We start from the raw sequence: 25108 nt of genomic DNA on the forward strand, positions 1-25108 counted from the left end.
TCCACCAAAAACGCACACCTACAACAATTTGAGGGAAAACTCTTACCATGCTGTGGGGAGCCATGGGCAGGATCCGCGCCTGGCTGGTCTCGAACTGCACTCTTTAACATCTCCACGTTGGACTTGAACTCATCGAGAAGGTTCCGCACCCAGCCCTCCCTGGTCTTAGTGGCTTCGCTGTAGTGCATCCAGTGGGCACAACTTTCCCCTGGGGATGTTGGAGAGAGGGGAAATGGGTGGTAGGTAGAGGGACGTCCCATACAGTCAGAAACACCAGATGAAAATATGACTTTACACTTTTAAGCTGTGGAAAAATCTTAATATCCTTCAAATCTGCATAATGTAAGTTAGGAGAGGCTGGTTATTAAACTGCTGGATGTGACACAAAAGACAGTAAGTATTGCATTGCAGTAAATAGGTTACAGTGACTTCATGGTGAGCTGTTATTGGCCCTGATTGATTCATACCTGCTCTGTGGAGAGGGTAGTAGTCCAGAGTGATGGAGCTGAAGGAAAGCTGCATGGCCCCTCCTGTTATCCTCTTGTTAATCACTGCACAGTGGAAGGAAAAGCAGAAAAAATAAAATAAAAACAAGCCCCAAAGTTTGTCTGCATTAATGTCTGTGGTGAAAAGAAATTTGAATTAAAAACAAGAAAACAAGGATTTATGTTGTGTAAAAACATCTGTGGCAGTGAAGTTCTTCTTCTAAGACTTCTCTGTGTAGCTGACAGTGTGTGTTCAGTACGTGTAAATCTGTGTGTATGGCACCTTTGTCCTTTGCATGGATGTCATCACAGATGTGCAGGTCCAGATGTGTGATCTGGAGGTGGTGGGACGTCTCACATACATCATAGGCGCTGAACAGCTTGGCCATGGTTGCGCCCTGGTCAGCGGCTGTGGACGCCTGCTGGGTTCGCACCTGCTGGGCTGTGGGCGGTGCTGATGACGCCTGGTGAACCAAGATGCATATATATCAAATAACGTATACACAGAGTTTACAGCCAATCGGGTTCAAAGTAACAGCTGGTTCAGGCAGTACTCCATCCATCCAGCAGATGGCGTGTCAGACCAAATTACAGAAAACACAGTACAGGAAATCAGATGTGGATGTGGATAGATGTGAATCTTTGTGGGTTATGAATGTAGCAGAGAGCAAACAGAGAGAGTTTGTAGTTGGTAAAGATTGACTCTGGAGCCTGGTCTACATGTGGATGGAGTCCATATCTCTGTTAACCCCTCAGTGATGCTGTGCATGTGTACCTGGTCCTCTGTGGCCATGCTCTTCCTCTGCTGGGCGGACTTCTCCATGGCCTCGCTGAGGGACTTGGCGTACTGCACCATGGCTTTGAGCTGGGAGTCGGTCAGCACCCAGAGCAGGTCATCCAGGATCAGAATCAGCTTGGAGGCCACCACGTTACAGTCCTTGATCTGTGTCAGACAGAAGCCATGGTGTTAACATTCATTATGCAGGTGTGGTTAGCTGGAGAGCTTCATTTAACGTCCTGTGGCATTTGTGGTTAAATTATATAACTCTACATATACAAATACAGCACTTGAGGCACACGTTAAGCTGTTACTGCACCAACAGCATTTATTTAGAGAGAAAAGGTTTTCGTCTAGAAGTAAAACCTTGGTTCAGCAGTTAACTTCAGCCTTAAGAAACAAATGATGTTAAATATCTTCAAACAACAAATAAAAGCTGTTTTTGCACTTAATACTGCATTTTATTAAATATTCAACACATGCATTAGTTGTTTTTTTGTTTAAGTAAACACTGTTCGTGTGATGAATGGCTGCTGCAGCCTGCGAGTTCAAACAGAGGGATTATTGTTCACAGAAGACAACAGGATGTTTGTGTTCTAACTCTGGTTCATCAAATTTCGTGAAGTGAAAATGTCTGAATCTGTGTTTGTCTCTGACCCGCCGCTTGAGAGTCACTCGGATCCTGGACTGGTTGGTGATGAGGCGGATGGGGGCGCTCAGCATCTCGTGCTCGGTGCTCTGGATGGCGTCCGCCTCGATGCGGATCATCTGCCAGCTTATCTCCTTAAATGTCAGGACCTGGACCAAACAGGCAGGATTCCATTTAGAAAACATGACAACTTCATAGTCTTTACTCAGATATAAAAATATACCGACCTCTCCCCTCTGAGGGTCCTGGATGCGGGTGAACCGCAGGTCGCCGATGCTCCAGCTGGTGTTGACGCTGTAGACCTGCAGCTGCGAGAGCTCAAAGGAGGCGTTGAAGGCCTTGGCACTGATCCGGATCACTATGGAGTTGATGGAAAGAGATATCCCCTCCACCACCTTCTCAGCGAAGCCATATTCACTGTAACACAGACACACAGGTGGACATTAGTGGAGGGAGGTGAGGTAAACAAGGTGGTAAGAAGAGCTTAGCAACAAATGGATAGAAACGTATTGTGAGCCAGGATCAGGATAAAACTTAAATCAGTCACATTTCATTATCTAGATATCGAGTTATAACCCTAACGTGCATAAAATACAGCTAAATTTAAATGGATAAAACTTGTGTAAAAAAAACAATCACGGCGCTCACCTCTGTCCGGATGCGGTTGCTATGGGAGACGGGCCATTGGGGGGACGAGGTTCATCACAGGTACTCATCTCCATCACCACTTTATCCAGGGTCTGAAACAGGAGGCAGGTCACAGGCTCAAATACAGAACATTTACGAATGCCTACATCGAGGTTTCTTCTTCTTTTTTTATTCTGCTGAGGCCAACCTACATTCTACTGTTTTTACTTATGTCATATATAAGGTACCAGACGTTTATATCAGGACTGAGACTTGTGGAACACACAACAAGCTTTGCTGAGACGAGTGTTGGAAAAAGTGGCGCACGTTCCATTCTGTTGTTGTTGGTTTCCATCAGTGTGTGTGCTGGGACTCGCAGCTACCTGGGGACTGGGACCAGCCTGGCGGTCTATCAACCTAACACCTGCGCCCCGCTCAGCGAGGTGGCTGCCACGAGGGAGAAGCTGGCAGCAATGACGCTGACGGAAAGCAAGCTTGAGCAAAAATCTCTGCGCAATCATGCAGAAAATCGAAGCGCCAGCTTGTAACTCCTACAAAACCCAGGCTGAGGAGCTCTGGAAGACAAACCAGGCTCAGGACAAAAAGCTGAACACACTCACAGAGTCACAGTGCATCAATGGAGAGTTTCACTGCTGCTTTAGGAAGCTCGTGGGTTAATTTGATCTAGACACACGACTATCTAACAACTTCATCCTCACGGCCTCGGGAATGTACAAGTTCAGTGTCTACAACAACTCTGGACAGCCCAAGTCTGTGGTGTCACTCTTCTTCTTCTTTTCAGTTTGATGTGGGGCCCCTCTAAGTCCTTTTCACCTAGGGCCCCCAAAGTCCCTTGAAACGCTCATGTCACTGATGATGAACAGTCACAGGGGTGGTGTCTTCCTGGGAGACTGTGGGTGATGACAAGACGCACAGCAAACACACCCGGAGGCTGGAGACGGCGTGTTTGTGAAGCTATAGGCAAACCGGGTGCTGTCATGACGATGACAACATGTTCAGTGGATTTCACTCTCTTCACTTTGTGATAAACTGCATCATGTAACATGTGATGGACAAGAAGTAAATTATGGAGGAATATCTTTGGTTAATCTATCATATTACACTGTAAAACACAAATTAGTTTGATTTTACTAACTTTACTAATCTATTTGTAAATTGAATTAGGAAATGACAATACATTTAAAAGAAAAAACTTATCAATGACCCTTTTTAAATATGTGTTGTAGGTCAAACTTACCAAAGAGATTGGATGAGTCTTCAACTTTGTCCATGGTATCTGTAAAAAAAAATGAGAACAGTGGTTGAGCTTTTCAGCCTTGGGATATTCTGATCGTCATAGTTTCCTCCCAAAATAACAAAATAATTTACCAGTCAATCGGACATACAAATGAAATTAAATGCAACTGAACTGCACCAAATTGAATCAAGTCAAAACAGCAGGAAAGGCAGCTCAGAGAGGAAGGAGTAAAAAGAAGAGTGGCGACTGACGGGCAGTTCCTTCCATTCAGCTCCGTTAATCCTCAACATGCAGCCTCCTGATTCACGTCTGTGTCATATTATATAGGAAAAGAGATTAAACTTTAATGTTGACTTGCAGTCAACATTATTGACTGCAAGTTATTATTTTCCACAGAGGGCCTCGTTCTGCGAGACGTCATAAATCAGAAGGTGAGAAACGGTGTTGGATTTGCTTCACTAATAGAATTAGACACATTTCATTCAAGTGCCTGAGTTGTAGAAATACTGTGAGGTGCCAGTAGGGGGTGTAAACTCATGTCTGTCACTTATTTATTGCAGTGTGTGTATATTTATGAGTGTGTGTAAAACTACAGGAGCATCACCTGCTGCTACAGAATTGATTTTGTAAACTTTATTCAAACTATATCAATCAATGGAGCAACTTTCATTGACTATCAACCTGAGCGTCAGTCTTTTAAAGGGAAGAGGAGAAAGTGTTGACTGTAACAGGAAGATGACATGGAGATCTAACAAGAGAGGAAGTGAGATACACATCTGTGACCTCTTCTCACTCTCTTTTTACCAGTTTACCAGTAAACAGGGAAATACAGGCGCTGACAAGTTTCCATTCACCGGCTCCACTGTTCCACAGAAATCTGACACCCTGAACACTTTCTGTAAAGGATGTGGGTAAACCTGATTAAGATAATAGTCTGAATAGGAAGCTGCCATTTGAAAAGAATTCTCTGATTATCCTAACATGAATAACGTCATTGTCAGATTAAGGAATAATCAAATTAAGACGGTTAATAAGCCACGTTAAGAAAGACGGCAAACACAGTTGATAAAGTAGTTTACGAGCTGAGTAGGAAAGTAGTGAGGAGGAAAAGATGCGGTGGAAGGTTAGACCTTGGTCTGAATGAAAGGTCCAGTCATGACGGAAACTGTGCAGCTCCATTCACTGTTTCCAGGGTGTGTCAGTCGGCTCATTCTCATGACTGATGACCATAACTACCATCAGGAGCACCACACAGCTCCAGCAGAGAGAGAGTGTGCATTACAACTTCGACTCAATGGTTGTTAATAAGTGTGTCGACTTTACTCCGACCTGATTAATGTGCCTGTCTGCACCGAAACAGAAGAGATATTGTTCTCTTGGTTTCATGCCGGAAGAAAAACCACATAAATTAGCTGTGCATGCAAACTTGAATGTCGATCAGCAATATCCACCTTATCTGTGTACTTTGGTTTTGATTATAGCAATAAGGAAAGTGACAAAGTCTAATTTAGAGAGTTTACACCTTCAAGCAATAAAGTCTTAAACCCAGAGGCTGTTTTGTTGCATATACTTGAAAAAGAAGATTCTAATGTCTGTTTAACTGCAAAAACCTAAACAGAAAACAACAACAAGCTCTTTTACAGAAGGTTGAGGACGAATGTCCGGACTAGTTTTTTGGCTCTGAGCTGTTGCAATGAAAATAGTCATACAAAGGGCTGGATGTCCAGTAACCAGAAGGACGGTGGTTCAATTCCCGGCCCCTTCTATCCAAATTGTGTGTGACAGAAATAGCACCGAGTATATAGGTGCTGTATGAATGTGTGTGTAGATGGGTGAATGTGACCTGTACAGTAAAGTGTGTTGAGTTCATAAGACTAGAAAACCAATATATCAATTCAGTCCATTTACCACAACCCTCCATAAAACCACATGTTTTTGCACTTCAGTTTTTCAATCTTTATTTCCAGTAAAGAAAAGAGACTGTAAAATGTCAAACTGTTCCTTTAAAATGCACAAACTGTCTCTAGGACCGTGTCCCTCACCCGAATGGCGGCCTTGTTGCACTCCACGCGGTTGATGGCCAGCCAGGTGGGCAGGTCCAGCAGGCTCTGAAGAACCTCCTCATCCAGCTCCAGGTTGGTGAGCTGGCCCTCCCCCTTCAGCGTGCTGAGGTTGATCTTGTCCGGCGACAGGTTCTTAGCAAACCTGCGAGACACAGATGAGAAGAGCAGCCTGTGAGCCTGGGAATATTTATAGAAGCAGGATCTTGGCAAAGCGACCGGGCGACGAAACAAACCCCAACTGTTGGGCTTTGGTGTGTCGAGTGAGAAGAGAGGGTTTCTTTTTATTCCCCAACAGTAATTTTCCTACAAGACAAGCCCAAAAATGTCAGTCTAAATCAGAGTTAATTAAATTTCAAGAACAAAACCCACTTCTTTTAATAGTGCACTCAAAAATAAACCCGTATTTAAGGGTTGACAACATATACAAGTTTGCTTTGTTTCCAGAGTTACAGTTTAATCTGATAACGATGTGGAGGAGAAAGGATCAAGGTACAGAGGGTTGACTAATGAAGAAACCTCTTGAGCTGCTATATAACGGATCTAAAGGCACAAAGGGCCTAAAAACAATCATTAATTAAGCTATAAACCAAAAATGATATTTACAATCTCAGCCTCTTGAGCAAACATGTAAAAAAAAATGTGTATATATGAAGTGATTCTGTTTGTTTGGGCTTTTTGCTCTTTAGCTTAAGTAAACAGACTCGATGTCCCTGACAGTGTTTTCCAGAGCCATTCACTGTTTGATTATTGGTTAATAGTTAGCAGAGGGTTCAGATCCTGAATGGTTTATTGACCTGTTCATCTCCACACAGCAGATTAATGAAATCTCGTAAAACATGGACAGTATTGATTTCACATTCTCTGGCTGTCAAGAGCGATGCGCCTTCAACTAAGTGATGTACAAAGGTCAAGTTCAGATATTCGTGCACAATCTCCTGCTGCACATCCAGTTGTTTAACTAAAATCGTGGCAAATTCACCCTCTTTTAAAACACAGAACGCAGCAGAGCTCGGCTAATCTCTCACACGCATGCGGTGCCAGATAAGAGTTTCACAACTAACACAGATCAGTGACCTGCTTATCGAGGCCGTGACATCCAGACAACAGGATGGAAGTGTTCTAACTTCCCTTCTAACTTGGATGCATGTTAGTGCACATGACTGAACAATGGCACCAGGTATCATTTGAAATCAGTATCAGCGGGAATAACCTGTTTTACCGCACATAACAATGCTGCTTTTGTTTCCCCTGAAGTCCGCTGCACTATTTCCTCATAAACATATCACAATATCTACAATACTATATGAAAACTATGAAAGGAATGATTCATCATAACGGGAGAAAAGAAATCACGACAATAATTTATGGTAATCGTTTCAGTGCAGGGGGAACCTGGCAAATAACTAAATGTCGACCGAGTCAAAATGTGATAAAGATAAATCAGTGTGTAGATGAATTCTGAGCGTGTAACATTTGATATAAGGGCAGAGATCAAAGTTTCTGTCCTATATGCACTTTGAAATAGATTGTATGAATGAACAAAAGCAACATGGAGCTCGACATGAGGAGATGGAGAGAAACTGTCAGTGACCAGGTGACCTTCGGAGAAAGTTACCACGTTTACTCTCTTAGAGTTAAAAGCTGTGTCTCAATTCAGGGGCTGCATCCTTCAGAGCACTCGGTCTACGAAGGCGTGGCCTCCTAATTTTCTATTTGCACCACCAGCTTGTCCGGCTCTCTAACCGTTACATCATTGGCTACTTTAAGCAGCTGAAGCCACCCGCATGGCTAGCTCATTAGCTTCATCCCCCGCGTGCAATGCATCCTGGGATAGGTTGGCCCAAGAAGGATCCATCCATGGGATACTTTGTGTGAAATGCACCATAAGACCAGGGATTGCTAAAAACTGACTTATATATTGTACCCGACAGCGAAAACACTGCACACTAGCAAAGAGACTGAAACTGATGAAGCTTGGTTGTGTCATTGTTCGATGTCTGAATGAGGCGCGGATCGACACCCGCCTTTTGAATTATTCAGTCTGTCTTTCCACTCAACACCTTCTCCTGACCGTGTTGAATTCTTCTCTAATTCAACTTCCCTGTGAACTATTCAGCGGTGGCAGCACAAATAATTGTATCTGCACTTGTCCTCACAAGGGGCACACACACAGTTAGATTGTTTATCTGGGTTGGATGTTGTCGCTGGAGTTTCTCAGCCGTGTGACCAGTGAAATATTCATCCCCGCTGCTGATCAAGTATCAGCCGGCTCGCCAGCTAACCTCACCCACCCGCTCGCTCCTTATCTGGCTTCTCAGCCACATCCTGCTTCCTCTCCTCCTCCTCCAAACTCATAAATAAGCCAAACCTTTGATCAAGTAATATATTGTTGATCAGCTGTCTAATATCAAGGCTTCTAATGCTAAGTAAGCAAAGTTACACAGACAGATAGCTGACGTATAAGTGTGAGAACAGCAGCAAGAGGCGGAGGGTATTAAGTTCACACTCAGTCATCCATCTCTTTGATTTCTCCTCTCAAGACTTCAGCCATTATTCCAGTCAGCAAGGCCGAGCTCACCAGACCAAAACAGGCCCATAAAGAGATTAGGAGCAGCCACTGGCCGGGTCTGCCCGCCTGTCAAACACAAAATTAACCACTCAACATTCTTCTCGCTATAATCTAGTTATAACCCCGCCATCTTCTTTCTTAAGTGAGAAACTGCAAGGTTAGATGCATTTCTTTTTAAATAATCTCCACATGCACATATTTTAAATTTAAAATGTCATGTCAAGGCAGTTTTTCCTCATTGCACAGCACAATACGAGCAGAGCAGAGTGAATCCTCTGCACTCGTCTGTGAAAGGACAATCAGAGTCTCCGAGCTTTTCCCGGCTCTGATGATGCATTCAATGGCGCAGCCTGATGACATCAGTTGCCAGAAGGAGCGGCGCCTGAGGGCAGATGGCCAGAGTGACTCAGTCAAACCAGCTTGTTTTAGCAACCGACGCTGTGGCAACGTAAAGAGAGAAAGAGTTAAAGAGACAGAGACAGACAGAAAGAGCGGGACACGGACAAAAAAAATTAAGAAAAAGCAAGAAAGTATCCTTGGGAAACTCTCCTTGAAATTAGAAATGTGGTTCTCCAGGGGAAAAAGTGATCTGGAATGTTTCCACATTCTTTCCTGCCAGGGCTCATTTGACCGAGAGGCAGACTTGGCTCGACTACATGAACAGAGACTGACATTTAAACGAGCCTCTAAATCCCTCACTGGTCCATTCAGGGTCAACAGCACACAGTAATGAGCCTGGAGGAACGGTCCGACAACTCATCTCGATAAAGTGAAACAGCCACTGAAGCTCACAGGATGGCAGTGATAAGATGATCCAATCAATAACTGAATCATATTTAAAAGGTGTAAAACCCTCCGGTCGTTTAATTCTGGATCCACACGGAAATGCAGTGGGTTCTTTCTTGGCCAGTGTCACATCCATGCACCAGATTGTGTTTAAATCCATTCTATAGTTTTTGCTTCATAAACAAACTAATGGACACGGGTGAAAACATCACCTCACTAATATTTTATAACGGAGCAAGTTGATCGAATGTAATCTATTATGATTGACTTTAAAAAGTATTTTTATTGGCCTTTCAGATGATAAGTTGTCTGCTCCCTTCCTGCGCTGCTGTTGGAGGACTGAGGCTCTGCAGTGCTCAGAGGCCGACTGCCCACTCTGTGGGTGAGCTGGCAAATCCAATGGAAAACTTAAAAATAACATGTTCCCACATTCGTGAACCTTTTCATAATGATCAGTTAGTGTTGTCTAGGGTCTTTTATGATTTAGATGAAACAATATAAATATGAGGAATCAACCATTTAATGAATTTTATATTATAAATATTTTCTTCTGTTGTATCAATGTTCCTGTTTTATGAACTACCGCAGGTTTACACTTATGTCACAGCTCTTTGCTCAGTGTCTGTTATGAAAATATATGTTGATAAAAACTAAATTACATTGTGCAACACAAACAAAACCATTATTAAAAAGACTGTGACGCCTCAAACTTATCATCAAGAGGGATGACTTGTGTTACTTTCCAGCCGACATACACAAAACACCTCTACACACATCAACATGTGGACAACAATTCAGAAACACACAAGCAGTCTGTCAGAGTCCAGTGAGTTTGTGTTGGCAGCAAAAGGCCCGAGAGTCCTGCAATATTTATGACCCTGAGGAAACGGTGAAAAGGTTAGAGCGAAAGAGAGAACAATCCAAGAACCCCTGGTTACGCAGCAGCAGAGGACACCAAGCCCTGGAGGGACAGGGACCAAATGTCGCCCTCTCACACATTCAGTTCTCACACACACACACACACACACACACACACACACACACACACACACACACACACACACACACACACACACACACACACACACACACACACACACACACACACACACACACACAAATACTTCACAGCTACGCAGCGATTAGACACCCACAGCAAGGCGCCCAGTCATGACTCATGCCATTATAGCCTTCCCACCAACGGCTCGCAGTAACGCTGAGAATAGTGGAGATTGTCACGATAATGCATCATCATCACGCAGCCTCAGCAGGATGGAAAGAGTCAGGTTCCTGATCACAGACACAACAGCAGGGATGGACCCATCACTCCCACTGCGACATGCACTACATCTCCACTGGTGAAGAGACGTGTTCCAAACACTGGACAGCTCATTCATATGATACCGATCTACTGATTACTTTACATAATATTATTGGTGTTGTCTAACTTCTTTTGATATATGAAATAATGTGATAATGAGAAATCAGCCTTTTATTATAAAACCCAACTTTAATAAAGATGAATAATATAAACCATGGACATTACAAAGCTGTTTTCAGACATGATCTCAGGGGAATTTGGTCCAGACATTTTCTGGAGATTGTCTTTTACATATGAAGACAAAGCAGGAGATCGTGGAGGTAGAACATAACGTATGTGTTGTGCTTTTCCAGACATTTTCCTGCTGAATTCTCACATGGGCTCACTCTGACATTATCAAGATATTTTACCAAGGAGCTGACGGGAGAAGTTCCAGAAAGTGTCTGGAACAACTGACTCTGAGATCTGAGTGCTCAAATCCAGCCCCTCTGGAAAACATCAGGGGAATGTCCAGAGTTCTGTGCACGTCTGAAAGCAATGTGTCTTCTACACATTCAGCAGGAATATGCTGTACTGAAGCCATCGGGTCAACTCTCACATAACACTCTCCAGAATGACCGTCACATACCAGCCTGACTGTAAGAAGCCTAATCTTCCAGGCTGTGAACTCTTTCCATTAGAGGGGGAAGTGATAATCTTTTCATTCTAAGGGCCCACTCAGTTTAAGTTTGTCTTCCAATGGCTTTGTTTAATGCACAAACAAGCAAATCTCTCTCTGCTGTTCAAACCGTCTGCAGTCCCCTGTGACTCCATGTGAATTATGCTGCCGACAATTAGCAAGAGAGTGAAGGTCATGTGTCACTAATAAGCTGCAGGGAAGGGAAGGAAAGGACGGGACGGGGACAAATTATGAAAAACAAAGTTGAAAGGAAAGACGGAAACGATAATGACAGACTGCAGGAAGGAGGGAAAATTGGAAGGAAAGCAGCGTTTCCTCTGCTCTTATAGACCCGTCATTCACACAACTTATAATTCTCATTCTTCAGTTCCCGATCTGCTCGGTCCACGACGCTGCTCTGTAGCCGAGTCTGACCTTTCACTTCAGATGCACGAGATCGATTCTGCTTTGGTGGAACAAAGCAAAGAGAATGTGACTGAGCACGACAGGCTGTGCTTAGCTGTTTCTCCATCCATCTGTGTTTCTGTGAGTGTCCCTGTGTGTAATAGGATATTGCACCGTCTGGCTCTGCACCAGGGGCTTGTCGATGATCTAAACGTGTGTGTAATAGTGTAATGCGCACACACACACAGACACACAAACACACCTCATCATCATCATCTCACCCCCAGGGGCTGCCTGAGTTCGACAAAACACTTCATCAATACCCTCTCACGTTAGAAAAACACACAACGTACACACGCCAACAACTCGGACACGTCGTGTTACATTCACAAACTCATCGTGTCACATGAAAAAGGCCCCCCCTCAACTCGTGTAATATGTCAGACACGCGTCGGCGCACTTGTCTTGGCCAGAGGAGGAACAGCCCTCGCTGACGTCTGAGTCGATGAACTGTAAAGACGTGGTGCCACTGCCGCCTCAGCGAGACGAGTCCGTCCTGGTCGCAGAGGGCATCGAAGAGACGGGTGTCCTCTGCAACAGTTCAGCACGGAGGCTACGCTGACATGTTGACACCCACAACATAACCTGTAGCTGTGTAAGCAAACCTACGGTGTTGTATGAGTAATCGAGCAGGAGGTGCAAACTATTCCTGGCTGGTGCTGAGGAAGCAAAAGACCAAATCCAGCCAGAATCGTCCAAAACATACATAACGATGATAATAATAGTAGTCGACAGTTTATTTACACACTGGAGCGAACGAGATGATGCTGCTTCTGACACCAGCACCTCTACCATGACATCACTACCAAGACAGGTGCAGGATTGGACGACTGCCGGACGGGTCGCCTTGCGTTCGGCGCAGCACCAATCAGGACATCACAAGGTGGATCAGATGTCGAGTCCAAACGATGGATGACATCACTACTCCTCTGATCGCTTCCTGTCAGCGGTGATGCTAATGCTACAGAGGCAGAAGCACTTGTGCCTCGACACACAGAGCAGCAGGACAACGAAGGGCAAGGCACACAATAGGTTGTGTGTTGCAGGCGCTGCAAAGCTCGGCTGTGACAATGTGTGTGTGTGTGTGTGTGTGTGTGTGTGTGTGTGTGTGTGTGTGTGTGTGTGTGTGTGTGTGTGTGTGAAGGTGAGAGAAACCACAAACATCATTAAGGTTTTAACCACAGAGTGAAAAATGACCCGCGATTCATTCGTCGAGCACAATGACCTCTGTGCTCTGCAGAAACCAGTCTCCCTGCATACTGATGAGCTTCAAAGTCCAAGTCATCAGTGACATGAAACTTAATCTACACTATCACCTCCTTTATCATTCAAGACACTGGGAGGACTTGGGTTTAACGTGTGAATGTGATCTGTAATGGTTTCGTTATCGGCGATTTCCTATGTGCAGCGTGTCTGAAGTTCGCCGACTGGAATGAAACAGGAAAGAAGTGCCGTTGAAAGTCCGCTGAGGGACAGTGGAAAAGAATGAATAATGCATGTGAAGCAGACAGAGCTGAATGCTGCACCCAGGTCAATACTAATAATAATAAAAGAAATGGAGCATGTGACAGAATAATAAAACTGATCCAGAACTGATGATTTGAAGAAAACAATTTTTTATTTCTTTCTGTTTTATTGCTTCTTTGCTTTATGTGCAGTGCCCTTGACATTCTGCTGTAGCTCCATAATGAATCCCAATTTGGATCGATAAAGTTCATCCACCTTTATATCTATAAAAGCTGTAGAGCATTAAAAAGTGATATTAAATGTGTTGAATCAAGAAAGAGAGTAGAGTGAAGGGCCTGGAGGGTTTCTGCTGGTTGTTCATGTGGAGGATGCATCTTCTCTAAAAAGGCGAGGCCAAGTGTCGAGGAGGCCGGAGACAGGAGGTTTGAACCCCGTGTAAACAAACCTGCACCCCGCTGAATCACCCCTTGCACCAGCCCCCCCACCCCCTCCACTCATTTCACAATGTGTCTTTGAATCAAAGTCAAATTTACGTCTGTGCGTGTGGTGGATTTTTGCATGAAGTGAGTTTAAAAAGGCCGGAGGATGATTTGCATCCAGGCTGAGATTGTTGTTTTTAAATCAACCTGGCACAACCAGTCGATTCTCGTTCAACCTGCCGCGGCAAGTGTCGAGAGATTAGCCGCGAGCTACCTAGCTAGCTAGCTAACCCCCCTCCCCCGAAGCTAGCGGGGTTAGCCCGGTCTAGCGGGGTGGCCACGTCCCGGGGTCGAGGCGGGGTTGACGTCCGCTGAAAACGCAACTGACAGTCGGTCACACGGCAGGGGGTGCGGGCTCCACGGGCTGCACCTCCGAGCGGAAGCGTCCCCACCCACGTCCAGTGAGCATTAAAGGTGTTTTTCCCCCTCGTTTAGCCGAGGTGACAGCTACACGAGCGGTGGCAGCTACGTGCCCGCTGATGCTAACTGACCTGGACAGATGCTTCAGGATCTGCTTCTTGATGAGTCCGGCCATGGTCCGAGCGGATCCGGGGTCCGAGCCCCCCCCTCGGCCGGGTGTCTGTCTGACGGGCGGTCCGGCTAGCTTGTTAGCCGCTAGCTGTTCTCCCCACTCGAGGCGCAAAACGCTCAAACTGCGCTCCCGGCGTCGGGCTTCATCTCGGCTGAGCTCCCGCCTCGTTGTCCGGGGGATGGATGAGGCGGCGGGGGGCGGGGGGACGGCATCACACCCAGACGATTAGTACCGACGTTAGGTTCGTTTCACGTGGAGTCACTGGTTGAAACGCTCCGGGACGCTCCGGTTCTTCTCCGCGGTGTCTCACAGAAAAAAAACCCGGACTGATGCACCGAGGAGCGGCGTCTGTTGTCACGGCGTCAGGGTGGCGCGTCATGCTGCCTTCAGGGTCCGCTCGGACACCACGACACTTTGCTACCCAGGAAAAGTTTGGGTTAAATTACAGGAATTATTCATAATGTAGTCATTTATATTGTTGTTATTATGCATGTACTGCCCCCAGAAAATAAACCATTGATGCTAAAAGTTGATTTAAAAGTGTTGATCTCAAACATGTTTATACTTTTAACCACATAAAACCATTAAGAAAGGTAACTTATATTAACCTGGTAGTGATCTGCCTATTACAGACAGGTGCTATAATAACTTAATGGAAATAAATTACCATTAATACACATTTATTTATTGTTTAAAACAGTATTTCATTATTGTGGTTGCACATCTACATGATGGCTTTGGCTTCATGGAGATGATCTGTGTTTTATCCTCATCTCACCATAAAACGCTCCTTTAGCGACATCTAGTGTTTGAACTGAGGATGTAAACGTGCATCTATATTTATTTTCTGTCATTTTTTATTTTTTGTGAATGTTTGTAGGTGAGATTTTGTTTTTCATGCAGAAAAATAATCTTTCTCTGGGTGGTAGAAGGAGCTTAGTCATAAAAATGTTATCAAAACAATGCAATTGGTAATAATTAAAAAGTTCAGCACTGCTGCGAACAATGAAGTAGGATAAATATGAATATTGCTGCAATACATGTGATTCGGTTTCCAGTGACACACTCACTTGTTAATTAAGGAAATCCCAGATTATAGGGCCATAAAATGACTCATTCGCCTTTACAGCCTATTATAGGAAAGGGAAGGACTCGACTATTGGACTTTTTCACGTCTTTGCCTGTGCAGATTAAAGTTATGGCTTCCTCTGAGCCTGCCTGTGCAGAGAGAGTATTGGTGATGCAGCAGCAGCAGACCTGCAGAACCGAGGCTGCAGAACTGAAGCTGCAGCTGCCACGTATGAAAGGAGGAGCGAAGAAAGCCAGGACCCTCCCTCCCTCCCTCCCTCCTTCCTCACACCGCTCTGCCTCTAAAAGAGACTCTTGCAGAAAGTTTGCATCAGACTTGTAACATCATTTGTGGAAGTGTGCACAGCTGTAACTCACACATATCGGATTGTTTAATGCCCCTGACGCACAGATTGATTGACATTTGAGGATCATCTCCTTTGTGACTGTGGTTTGTCCAAAGATGGAGCATCTCCCCCCTATTATGAACTGCAGTGACTTTCTCACTTCTACAGAATTAAAAAGTGACATTAGCCAAATGCTTACTTTGATTTGAACCTTGAGGAGCCATAGCTGCGTCTCCAAAAACGTCCCTTAGCCAAGGAGGTCTTGTTTTCACCCCTGCTCGTTGGTCTGGTTTTATTACACAAAAATCACAGAACGAATTGCAATGAAACTTGGTGGAAGTTTGCGTCATGCATCAGGGAAAAACTTATTAAACTTTGGTTTGGATCTGTATCAGGGCGCGAGCCCAGTACATACTTTTAAACTTTCTTTAACTTTGAGAGATGTAAGCGTTTTTCAACGTTTTCACCAATTTCTCAGGAAATAATTCATGGATCTTGAAGAAAATAACCAGGCACATTCAAGGGACTGATATCTATGAGTGTGCGTAATTTGGTGCGGATTGGTTGATTGTAAAGATACTTTTGGGCTTTGGAACTGGTATGAGCTCTACTGTGCCATTTTAGCTGATTTGGTCTCAGAAAGGTAAAAACACCAGTAACCAAAGTGGAGGAGCAGCAGAGTCCATCCATTGTTTCCTGGAGGGGACCGTGGGACGGCCCCCATCCGCATACCTCAGAGCAAACGAGCCCCGTGGACAGACACGACGCGCTCACTGATACGCTGCTGCTCCTGGACGGCGAAACTCACTCCGCATCCACGACTGCAAAAACCAGCAGCTCCCCCTTCACACACCCACACACCGCGAAGCTCCCTCCACTCCACAATGACGGCAAAGAACCGAACCAAGAGCAGCTCCGGCGAGAAGAGCGCAGCGCCCGTCAGCCAGGATGAGGCGCCGAAGAAAACCCAGAAGAGTCCCAGCAACGGGTCGACCGGCTCCCCGGGACCCCAGGGGCCACGGACGCGGGGCTACCTCGGACTCGTCCTGAACACCGTGTTTTACGCAGCGTTGATAGGAGCCGCGGGGTTTGCAGCGTTCTACCTCCAGCAGGTCGTGGAGGAGATCCGAGAGAGCAGCGCCAGGAACGAGCAGAGCGCACAGAGGAGCGCGGAGCTGGGCAGTAAAATGGAGATCGTCGTGCAACAGGTATGGAGCAAAGTGATGCGCAACTATCAGCAGGGGGTGATAACAAGAGAACGACTCAACTAGATCAGCTTCAGTGGGACCTAACTTCTTTTTCATCACTAGAAAGTGATGGATGTGAAGTGTAGACCCTTGTTTTTAGGTTTTACATGACTTTATATGCAGTTACATAACTTTCCACATACTTGTACTTCATGTACTGGAGTTACACGCACAGCAGGTATGTGGTAAACTGCACTGATGGATGTGGTCAACACCCTTTAAGTCTTTTACCACCGAGCAAACATTCAACGACTAAAATCAAAAGTACATGGTTCAAATAAAAGTGCTGCTTCTTGCTTTTTATTTCATCATTTTATTTTGTGGGGGGTTGTTTAAGCAGATAAGGATCAGTTCACACTGTCGGGGGGAGGGGTCCTCTACAGTTTGTACGTAAGCTAAGGGCCATTTCATGCGTAGAGTACGGGAGTTGGCTCTTTATGGCTGATGACTAACTCTTTCTAAGGACTGAATGTTACTTGGAAATCTGTGTCCTTGTTAACTTGATTACATCATTCATCCATTCATTCACAGTGTGCATAACTAATCTCAATGACACTTCTTTTATTGACCGAATATTGGCGAGGCACACTTCAGTTGTGTGACTCAACTCCTTTCTTGCAAATGTGTATTTGTTAGTGCAGCATGTTTGTTATGTACATTTAATTTTCCACTCACTTCTAAAATAATGGCGCAGTTTAAAGTCCTGTCTTTTATAAAAAGACAAATAAGTGGAAGTTGAGTTAAAAGAATAATGTTTTGTCAAACTTTAAGGCTTTAACATTTTTATAACATGACAATAAATTCAAATGAGATCCCAATTAGGTCATTTCTAATTATTCAGATGAATTGGGAACATTTTCCGTGGGTTGAGAAAAGTTTCCTACTTCTGAAGCCAAATAAAAACCTAGTGGATCATCTGAAAAACGCATAAAGTGAAACGCACAAAGTGAAACGCACAAAGTAAAAATAGGCCTTTCTCTTTCGTCTTATGAAAAGCACACTGTTTTCCTGTCTTGCTGCGCAGGTGGAGTCTCTGAGGAGCTCTGTGGACGGTCTGGACTCGTCGCTGGGCGCCACACGGCAGGAGCTGCAGGGGGCCATCAGCCGCATGAAGACGGGCGAGGTGGAGACGAGGAGGGTGAAGGAGGCCCTCCAGAACCTCCAGAACGACCTGCTCAGGGACCTCTCGGAGGGCATCAGCGAGGTGAAGGAGGCCCGCGAGAGGGACTTCTCCTCGCTGGAGAAGACGGTGGAGGAGCGCCTGGCCGAGGTGAGCCAGTCCATCACGGTCAACATTGCAGAGTTCACTGAGGCTCAGGGCGAGGCGCAGAGCCAGTTGGCTGACATCAACGCCCGCCTGGGGGACGTGGAAGACCCTGCACTCATCAAACAGGAGCTCGCCGCCATCGTCGAGGATGTGGCTGAAATCAAGACGTCCAAACAGGCGGCGGACTCTTCAGCCAACTCACTCAGGGAGCAGATTGGCGCCGTGAGGGAAGAGCTCCAGACTCGCAACCAGGAGGTGGCCTCGCTGTCTCAGGAGGTGGAAACGGTGAGGTCGGTGGTGCTAGAGACTGTTGGGAGCCTGAGGCAGTCGCTGTCGGAGGCAGAGGCCGAGGTTCAGGCCCTGAAGGACAAAACGCTGATGGTGGAGGGCGTGGTGGAGCAGGCCGCCGAGGTCGCTCGTGAGGTGGAGAGAGAGGCGAACGCAGCGGCCGCTCAGGCCCAGAAAAGGTCAGAGGAGCTTGAAGCGAGAGTGAGAGCATCAGAGGAGAGTGGAGACTCCCTGTCGGCATCAGTGTCAGAAATTACCTCCAAAGTGGAATCACTGCTCGCTAAGCTGGACACCCACGAGAGCGCTCTGGCTGCGCAGGTGCAGAAGGCCAAAGCTGGGTTGGAGCAGGAGCTGGAGACGCTGGAGAGCAGCCTGGGGGAGCTGCAGTCAAACGTAGTCGCTCTGGGTGGAGCCGTGAAGGACTCCAGTCGGGTTGAGCAGGTGGAGGACTTGGAGAAGAGGCTCGCCGCTCTGGAGGACAGCAGCAGCACGAAGCCCGAGCAGCTGGAGAGCCTACGCACGATGGTGGCTGGGCTGGAGGACAAAGCCGCCAAGCTTGAAGGCCACGATCAGGCCATCGCTGCTCTTCAGGAAGCTCTGCAGGAGACCACACAGAAACTGGCGGGCGTCTCCAAGAAGAAGAAGTAGTTCGGTGAGAGACGTGACATCGGGAAACTAGAACAGGGACAGTGATGAATCCAAACACAACCCACTCCTCCTAACTCTATGAAGAATTGAAACACAAAACTTGATGGTGCACACTTGAGGCTTAGGAGGGAGGGGCAGAGCTGGACTGCTGAATCTGTGGATTCAAATCCACACCCATTCTGCACTGTACTTTTATTTTATAATGTTTTATTAGGTTGGTTTTCTTTACTTTAAAGTTTTCTGTGCCAAGGCTGCTTCTTTTTTTTTACCTCCTCATGAAAATGAAATAATAAGCTCCTCTTGAGCACTCCTTTGTTTACTCATTACATGTTGTTGTTGTTGTTGTTGTTGTTGTTTTACAGGAATAAAAAGCTTTCGTCCACCAACAATTGTGAGATATTATTTCATGGAGTGAACTAATGATTTGTTGCTTTTTAGTTTAGCTGATGCATCATGGAAATTAAATTGTACACTTGTTAATGGGCGTGATTTACCTGAGAGCTGCACAATCCTAACTACAACAACTAGCGGATAATTCTATGAATTTCAATTTATCCCACAGCTCCAAACCATTTTTAAATCTATGGCAAGACATACAGTAACACACATGTGGAGTCAGACTGATGATCAGTCACCTCTTACTGTTCCCAACTCTTCAGTCTGCAAACAGCGGTGCAGAACAACAGATCAGTTCCTCGGTGGACGTTTAGTTTTGACCGTCGTCCAGCTGTTCTGCAGAAGTGTGCTTCCTCCTGGTGGCGTTTGGCCACTTCGCTCGACGACTTCAAAGTTACCTGTTTTGCTCGAGGGTGTTTAAAACAAAAGAAATACTTGACAGGGCCTGGGAGAGGGAAGCAAATACTCACAGTACCGGTGCTGCAGGCCCGGGCGGTGCAGAGACCTTCCGAGGGGCTGGTGCTCACAGTTCTGCACATGGAAGAAGATTTTAAAACACCATTAATACACAGATGTAAACTTAGCAAGTCAAATTCAAACAGAGTGAAACATTTAATCTTGCAATCAGCATCATAGTTTATGATTTAACAGAATTTCTCCTGAGGTGAACTTACCCCGAACTTCTCCTTCTCGCACTGAGCGTCCAAGTGCACGGGGAAATATTATGTAGTTGTGGAATTTCAAGTGGCTTCGTTAGTCGACTAAAATGAAATATCTTCAACTCTGAATGACTGAGATTCCTCATAGAAAAATTATAACCTATAGTTTTGCAACGAGGCAGCGATTTGTCTACATCCTCATCTCAAGGTGTAAAAGCTGCATCAACAATTGAATTGTATAAAGATCAAGTTGTAACACCAGCGTGTTTGTCTTGTGAGTTTTATCAGGGATACGTATGCGGTGCTTCTTTGGTTTCTTCCTGAGACCCTTCTCATGTCTGTTTGCTGAATATGAATGTGAACACACCAGCCAGTTAGCTTAGCATAAATTATAAAAGCTCATTCTTGGCCCACACATGTAACTGTAACTGTAGATAATGTATAACCCTTGGTCAGTTGCAGCATCATCTTTATTGTGCAAACATGAATGTGACATCTATAACTTTATAAGAAGGCTTGTAAGCATATTTCCCTAAATGTTGAACTATTCCTTTAAGCCATTATTCTGTGTCCCGACTGAATACCGTTAAAAATTAAATGCCAAAAATATAAACTTTTTCTATATTTAAGAGCTTTGGAACATTTAAAACTCAAATAAAACCAATGAAAATAATCAGAGAGTCATGAATCTTTGTCATGAGCTCATGAAGCTGCACACAAACCCAATCAGTGAGGATTTATGCTTCAACGCTGCAGATCATGTCCGAGTTTGTTCCATATTTATTTCAGTAATTCAGTAACAGCAGTGTGACAGTTGACCAGATGTAAAACTGAGAGAAAAGCAAATAAAAACATTCAGTCAGTCTGAAACTTTGTCGGAGGATGAGACTCATGTTGGCCGGTGCATCTCTCCCATATCAGACATATCAGCTATTTCACTAAGCTGTTTGGTTGTGACACTTAAATCTCCCTCTACTGCAGTTAGATTAGTCAGAGTCTGTCTAAGCTCTGTGATCTCCTGCTCTCTGTTAGTGAGATCCTCCGCCAGGCGCCCGATCCGCAGAGTCAGATCCGACAGCTGAGGCTCAAAGGCCCCAAAGTCCCTCCTGATGTTGGCCACCTTGGGTTTAAGGTCACTGGCAAAGGTCAGCGTCCTTATGAGGCGAGCTCTGCCGCTCTCCAGCTCCCTCAGACGCTCAGAGATCAGATTGTCTGCGGTGGTGAGTTCAGGGACACGCTTGCGGAGCTGCTCTATGGCCTGCGCGTTGCGTTCGGACGCAGCCCGGAGACTGGAGACCCGCTCCATGCTGCTGGTCAGCACGTCCCCGATGCGTTGGACCATGCTCTGCTCCATCCGGGTGGTCTGGTCCTCCAGCTCTCCAACCTGAGCGAGCAGAGCCTCCAGCTCCGAGTGCAGGCCGTCCATCCTGCGCACGTCGGTCCTCACTGACGCCACCTAGAGGGGGATACAAGAAATAAAGAGACTGAGAAACTTTGTAGGACAAAATATGACATTTTAAGTGATTATAAAACACATTTTAAACAAATTTCTGACATTTTATAGAAAAAAATTTAACAATAAAACATTTGGCAGATAAATTGATGAGAAAACACCTGATTTTCCTACGTACCTTGTTGGCAAAGTCCACAGTGATGCTCGAGGTGCGTCCCTCAATCTGCCCCACGGCCTCTCTCAACGCGTCCATGCTGGTCTTCAGCTGAGCTCGTTTCTCCGTCAGCCCAGATGCCCACTCCTTCAGCCGGCCGACGTCCTGCTCCAGAGCCTCCAGCTGCGGCCGCAGAGCTCCAAGCTGACCCCCCAGACCCTCCAGCATCAGCTGGACGCTCTCGCACTGGAACACAATGCAGTACATGGAGTGGAGGAGGTGAAGTGAGAAATCATCTCGGGGGGGAAAATGGTGCTTTAAATACTCAACCGTTTTGAATATGAGAATCAAACAAATTTGCACAAAAAAGCACAGTACAAAAAAAATATTTTATTAAATTAAACCGTGATTGTTTTAAACATGTGAAACTAAAATCTAAATATTAAAGTTCATTACACAGACTGATGAATGATTTAGTCCAACAAATGTCCAAATCCACGAGATAATAACGTCATCAAGTTGCCTGTTTCTTCACAAACACTCTAAATACTAAAGATATTCAGTTTATAATGGAATAAAAAAGAAAAACAGCAAATCTGCCATTAAAGAGCTGCAACTAGAGACAGTGCAAATAACTGAAGAATAATAAATAACTGCTGGGGAAATCTAAAAGCATTAATCTACATTAACTGAGCCACTAAAACATACTAGTGATTGTGTGACACTACAGGGCAGTGGTATCAAACATTAACACAGATAATAAAACAGAGCCGCTCCTTTTCCCTGGCTACTTTAAACTGTGACATCATTCAGTGATGGCATCAGGAAGAGGTTGATTTATTTCACCCTCCTCATATTTTTCCCACTCCTCCTCCTCCTCCTCGTTGTCCTTCCATTCCTCCTCCTCCTCCTCCTCTGCCACAGTGTCTATCTCTCCGTCACCCCTGTTCTCCCTCAGCACCATGGTGAGTTCACGGACTGCCTCTTTAACCACGGACAGCTCGTTCTTCATCTTCAGGATGCTGTTTTGAGCCTGCAGTGTGTCCAGCTCCTGACGTATCTCCAAGATTTCGTTCAGTGCTTTCAGCATGCTGTCCTCGGTCCCGAACACCTGTAACGTCACCTCCTCCAGACGCCTCTCCGCCCCGCTCAGGTCGCCCCCCAGCCTCAGGATGGAGCGCACCGCCTCCTCCACCTTCGGCAGGTGCTGCTCGCACTCCTGCGCCCGGGGGATGTGCTCCTGCAGCTGAGTGTTGAGTTCGGCCTCCCTCTTGCTCAGGCTGCTGATCTGCTCCTCCAGCTTGTGGATCTGCTTGGTGTTCCAGTCCAGCTGGTCCTGCGCTCGCTTGGCGTCGTCCACCTCCGTGCGCTCCAGAGCTCGGGCGTTCCTCCTCGTGCTGTCCTCCAGCTCCTCCAGCCTCTTTGCCAGCGACCGGCCCCTCCGCTCGGCCTCGTTCACCCGATCGGTGGATCCGGCGTGAGCCTCCCTCGACTCGACCTTGAGCGAAGTCAGGTCAGAGGTGACGGCCGCCAGACGCTCCTGCCACGTCTCCGTCACGTTGAGGAATCGGGCGTTGACCGCCTGCAGGTCACGGGAGGCGGAGTTTTCGTCGGCCTGCATCGCCGTGACAGCAGCGTGGAGGTCGGAGATGTCCTGCTGGAGTCTTGTTGCCAGGGAGACGGTGGAGAGCGCCTCCTGTAGGTCATCCTCAGAGGCGGCAAGCTGCAGCCGCAACACAGAACATGAGGGCTGTTTGTGTAGGAGCTCTATGGGCCTCAGTATTTATATATAACACATGAACAGTGGGAAACAAAGCTCATGCACAGAGAACAAGACTGTAAAAGATAAAATAATAAACTGAAGGAGCACATGAGAGTAAAGGAGGCAAGTTTTTCTAAACTTTTTTAACTCAATGTTAACATGTAGAGGACTTGTACATGTACGACAGTGATTCCTAAATGTTTAGATCTAACATAGATTGTTCATTTTCTTCCTAAAATCATGACAAAATATTACGGCCATCTTGATATCATTTGTAGCCAGAGTCTTGAGGTCCTGCCCATACACGTGGTCGACCAGTCATGAGTCAGTCTCAGCTGAGGTTGCGCCTCATTTTTGTAGCATCAAATAACTAATTAAAATAAACTTACTGGAAAAATTAACACTTTAAAGACATGATGGGAACTGCCATTTTTGTTAAATGTGTACTTTGACTTGTTAGTTTGACCCACGTCCCGTCCACTAACGTGGAGGAGGCTGGGGGGTTTGTTTTGTAATTCAAACTTCTCTTCAACACAGTTCCAGACTTAAAGGTTCAGTGTGTAGAATGCAGTGACATCTAGTGGTGAAGTTGCATGTTGCAGCTGAATACCCCTCCCCTCACCCTCCACTTTCAAACATGAAGGAGAACCTTCAGTTGTCATAAAATACTCAAAAGATGTTTAGTTTTAGGCTACAGTAAAAAACATGGCGGCCTCCATAGAGGGGGCCTGCTCCTGATGTAAATATAAAGTATCTTAATATAAAGGGGCCATTCTAGGGTAAAGAAAACAACAATTTGTATAATTTATATGAACAACACTAGTGAAAACATCACTCGGATTTATTTTATATTTAATTTCTGCCAGTAGATCCCTTTCTCCTACATCTTTCACACTGAACCTTTAAGACTGTGTGAGTGTAAACTAATTAAATTCCACTAATCTCTTCTCCAATTCTCCAAACCTGTGCAAATAAAAGCAACAAAAAGACAGTGTGTGTTGTTTCTTTTTGTCATTTGGATGAATTGACCCTTCAGCTCCAGGTCTGTGAATCAAACGCACCTTCTGAGAAACTCTCAGGACTTCTTCCTCCATGTTGAACAGGCTGGAAGTTTTCCCCTGAAGAGATTTGTACTTTTCCTCCATGAGTGAAAACCTCTGATTCTGCTGCAGCACCATCCTGGAAACAACAACAACAACAACAACAACAACACACATTAGCACACATTAGCACAGACACACACAGACACACAACAACAATAAAAGTGTGTTGGATCAGACTGAACTCACCAGCTCAGAGCTCCGCACGCAGCCACGCACAACACGCACATGAAACTCCTCACGTCCACACCCGGAGACGTGTTCGTGTTTCCTGGCTCCGTCTTCACCTTCGGGCTTTTCTCCTTTTCTTCATCTTTGCTGTTCGCTGATTTCGCTGTTTCTGACTCTTCATCACTTTGCTTCGGGGTCTTTCTCCTCTGCTTCACCTCAGAGGGCATTTTAAACTCTCAGCGCGGGAAAAACTCACAAGTATAAAAAGCGACAGAAGTTACACGTGACGCTGCGAAGTTAAATAAGAAATAAAGTTCATCATGTGAAGAAGTGGAGAAATTAGATTGAGCTGCGTTCACGTTCCGTTTTCTTCAGCTTCGCAGCTCCTGGGAGAAATGTGGCCTTCAGGTG

At 45.6% G+C, this 25108-nt stretch overlaps 3 protein-coding genes across 12 annotated transcripts in view; 1 reads left to right on the top strand and 2 right to left on the bottom strand.

The window, feature by feature from the left end:
• The window catches only part of uhrf1bp1l (UHRF1 binding protein 1-like), a 36599-nt gene extending 21604 nt beyond the window's left edge, over nucleotides 1–14995 (bottom strand). For 2 of the 7 annotated variants that reach the window (XM_034579025.1, XM_034579024.1), the window contains exons 1-10: nucleotides 14097–14992; nucleotides 5840–6002; nucleotides 3798–3836; nucleotides 2561–2652; nucleotides 2140–2329; nucleotides 1921–2061; nucleotides 1261–1428; nucleotides 769–949; nucleotides 468–551; nucleotides 47–208 (exon numbers count right to left, since the gene is read on the bottom strand). In XM_034579025.1, the coding sequence (XP_034434916.1) occupies nucleotides 47–208; nucleotides 468–551; nucleotides 769–949; nucleotides 1261–1428; nucleotides 1921–2061; nucleotides 2140–2329; nucleotides 2561–2652; nucleotides 3798–3836; nucleotides 5840–6002; nucleotides 14097–14140 (1264 nt within the window). In that variant the 5' untranslated portion in view covers nucleotides 14141–14992. Of the gene's footprint in view, nucleotides 1–46; nucleotides 209–467; nucleotides 552–768; nucleotides 950–1260; nucleotides 1429–1920; nucleotides 2062–2139; nucleotides 2330–2560; nucleotides 2653–3797; nucleotides 3837–5839; nucleotides 6003–14096 lie in introns of all 7 variants that reach the window. The other 5 variants (XR_004613182.1, XM_034579027.1, XM_034579022.1 and 2 more) reach the window with 5 other exon arrangements.
• Nucleotides 14996–16185: 1190 nt separating this feature from the next.
• ckap4 (cytoskeleton associated protein 4) lies at nucleotides 16186–19401 on the top strand. Of its 3 annotated transcripts, none has more exons than XM_034578775.1 (3): nucleotides 16188–16760; nucleotides 17824–18835; nucleotides 18867–19401. In XM_034578775.1, exons 1-3 carry the CDS (start codon nucleotides 16437–16439, stop codon nucleotides 19031–19033), a joined length of 1503 nt encoding a protein of 500 aa, XP_034434666.1. In that variant the 5' UTR covers nucleotides 16188–16436; the 3' UTR covers nucleotides 19034–19401. The 3 variants fall into 3 exon arrangements, with proteins under 3 accessions (XP_034434667.1, XP_034434666.1, XP_034434668.1); XM_034578777.1 differs by having other exon boundaries at nucleotides 16190–16760; nucleotides 17824–18832; nucleotides 18866–19401; XM_034578776.1 differs by having other exon boundaries at nucleotides 16186–16760; nucleotides 17824–19401.
• Nucleotides 19402–20814: 1413 nt separating this feature from the next.
• On the bottom strand, nucleotides 20815–25102 carry ikbip (IKBKB interacting protein). Of its 2 annotated transcripts, XM_034578788.1 has the most exons (4): nucleotides 24716–25102; nucleotides 24488–24605; nucleotides 21689–21910; nucleotides 20815–21513 (listed from the first exon to the last, which is right to left on the bottom strand). In XM_034578788.1, exons 1-4 carry the CDS (start codon nucleotides 24922–24924, stop codon nucleotides 20947–20949), a joined length of 1116 nt encoding a protein of 371 aa, XP_034434679.1. In that variant the 5' UTR covers nucleotides 24925–25102; the 3' UTR covers nucleotides 20815–20946. The 2 variants fall into 2 exon arrangements, with proteins under 2 accessions (XP_034434679.1, XP_034434678.1); XM_034578787.1 differs by lacking the exons at nucleotides 20815–21513; nucleotides 21689–21910 and adding an exon at nucleotides 21959–23387.
• Between the last annotated feature and the right edge of the window lie 6 nt (nucleotides 25103–25108).

This window comes from Hippoglossus hippoglossus, chromosome 23 (assembly GCF_009819705.1).
Source record: "Hippoglossus hippoglossus isolate fHipHip1 chromosome 23, fHipHip1.pri, whole genome shotgun sequence".
Lineage (NCBI taxonomy): Eukaryota > Metazoa > Chordata > Actinopteri > Pleuronectiformes > Pleuronectidae > Hippoglossus > Hippoglossus hippoglossus.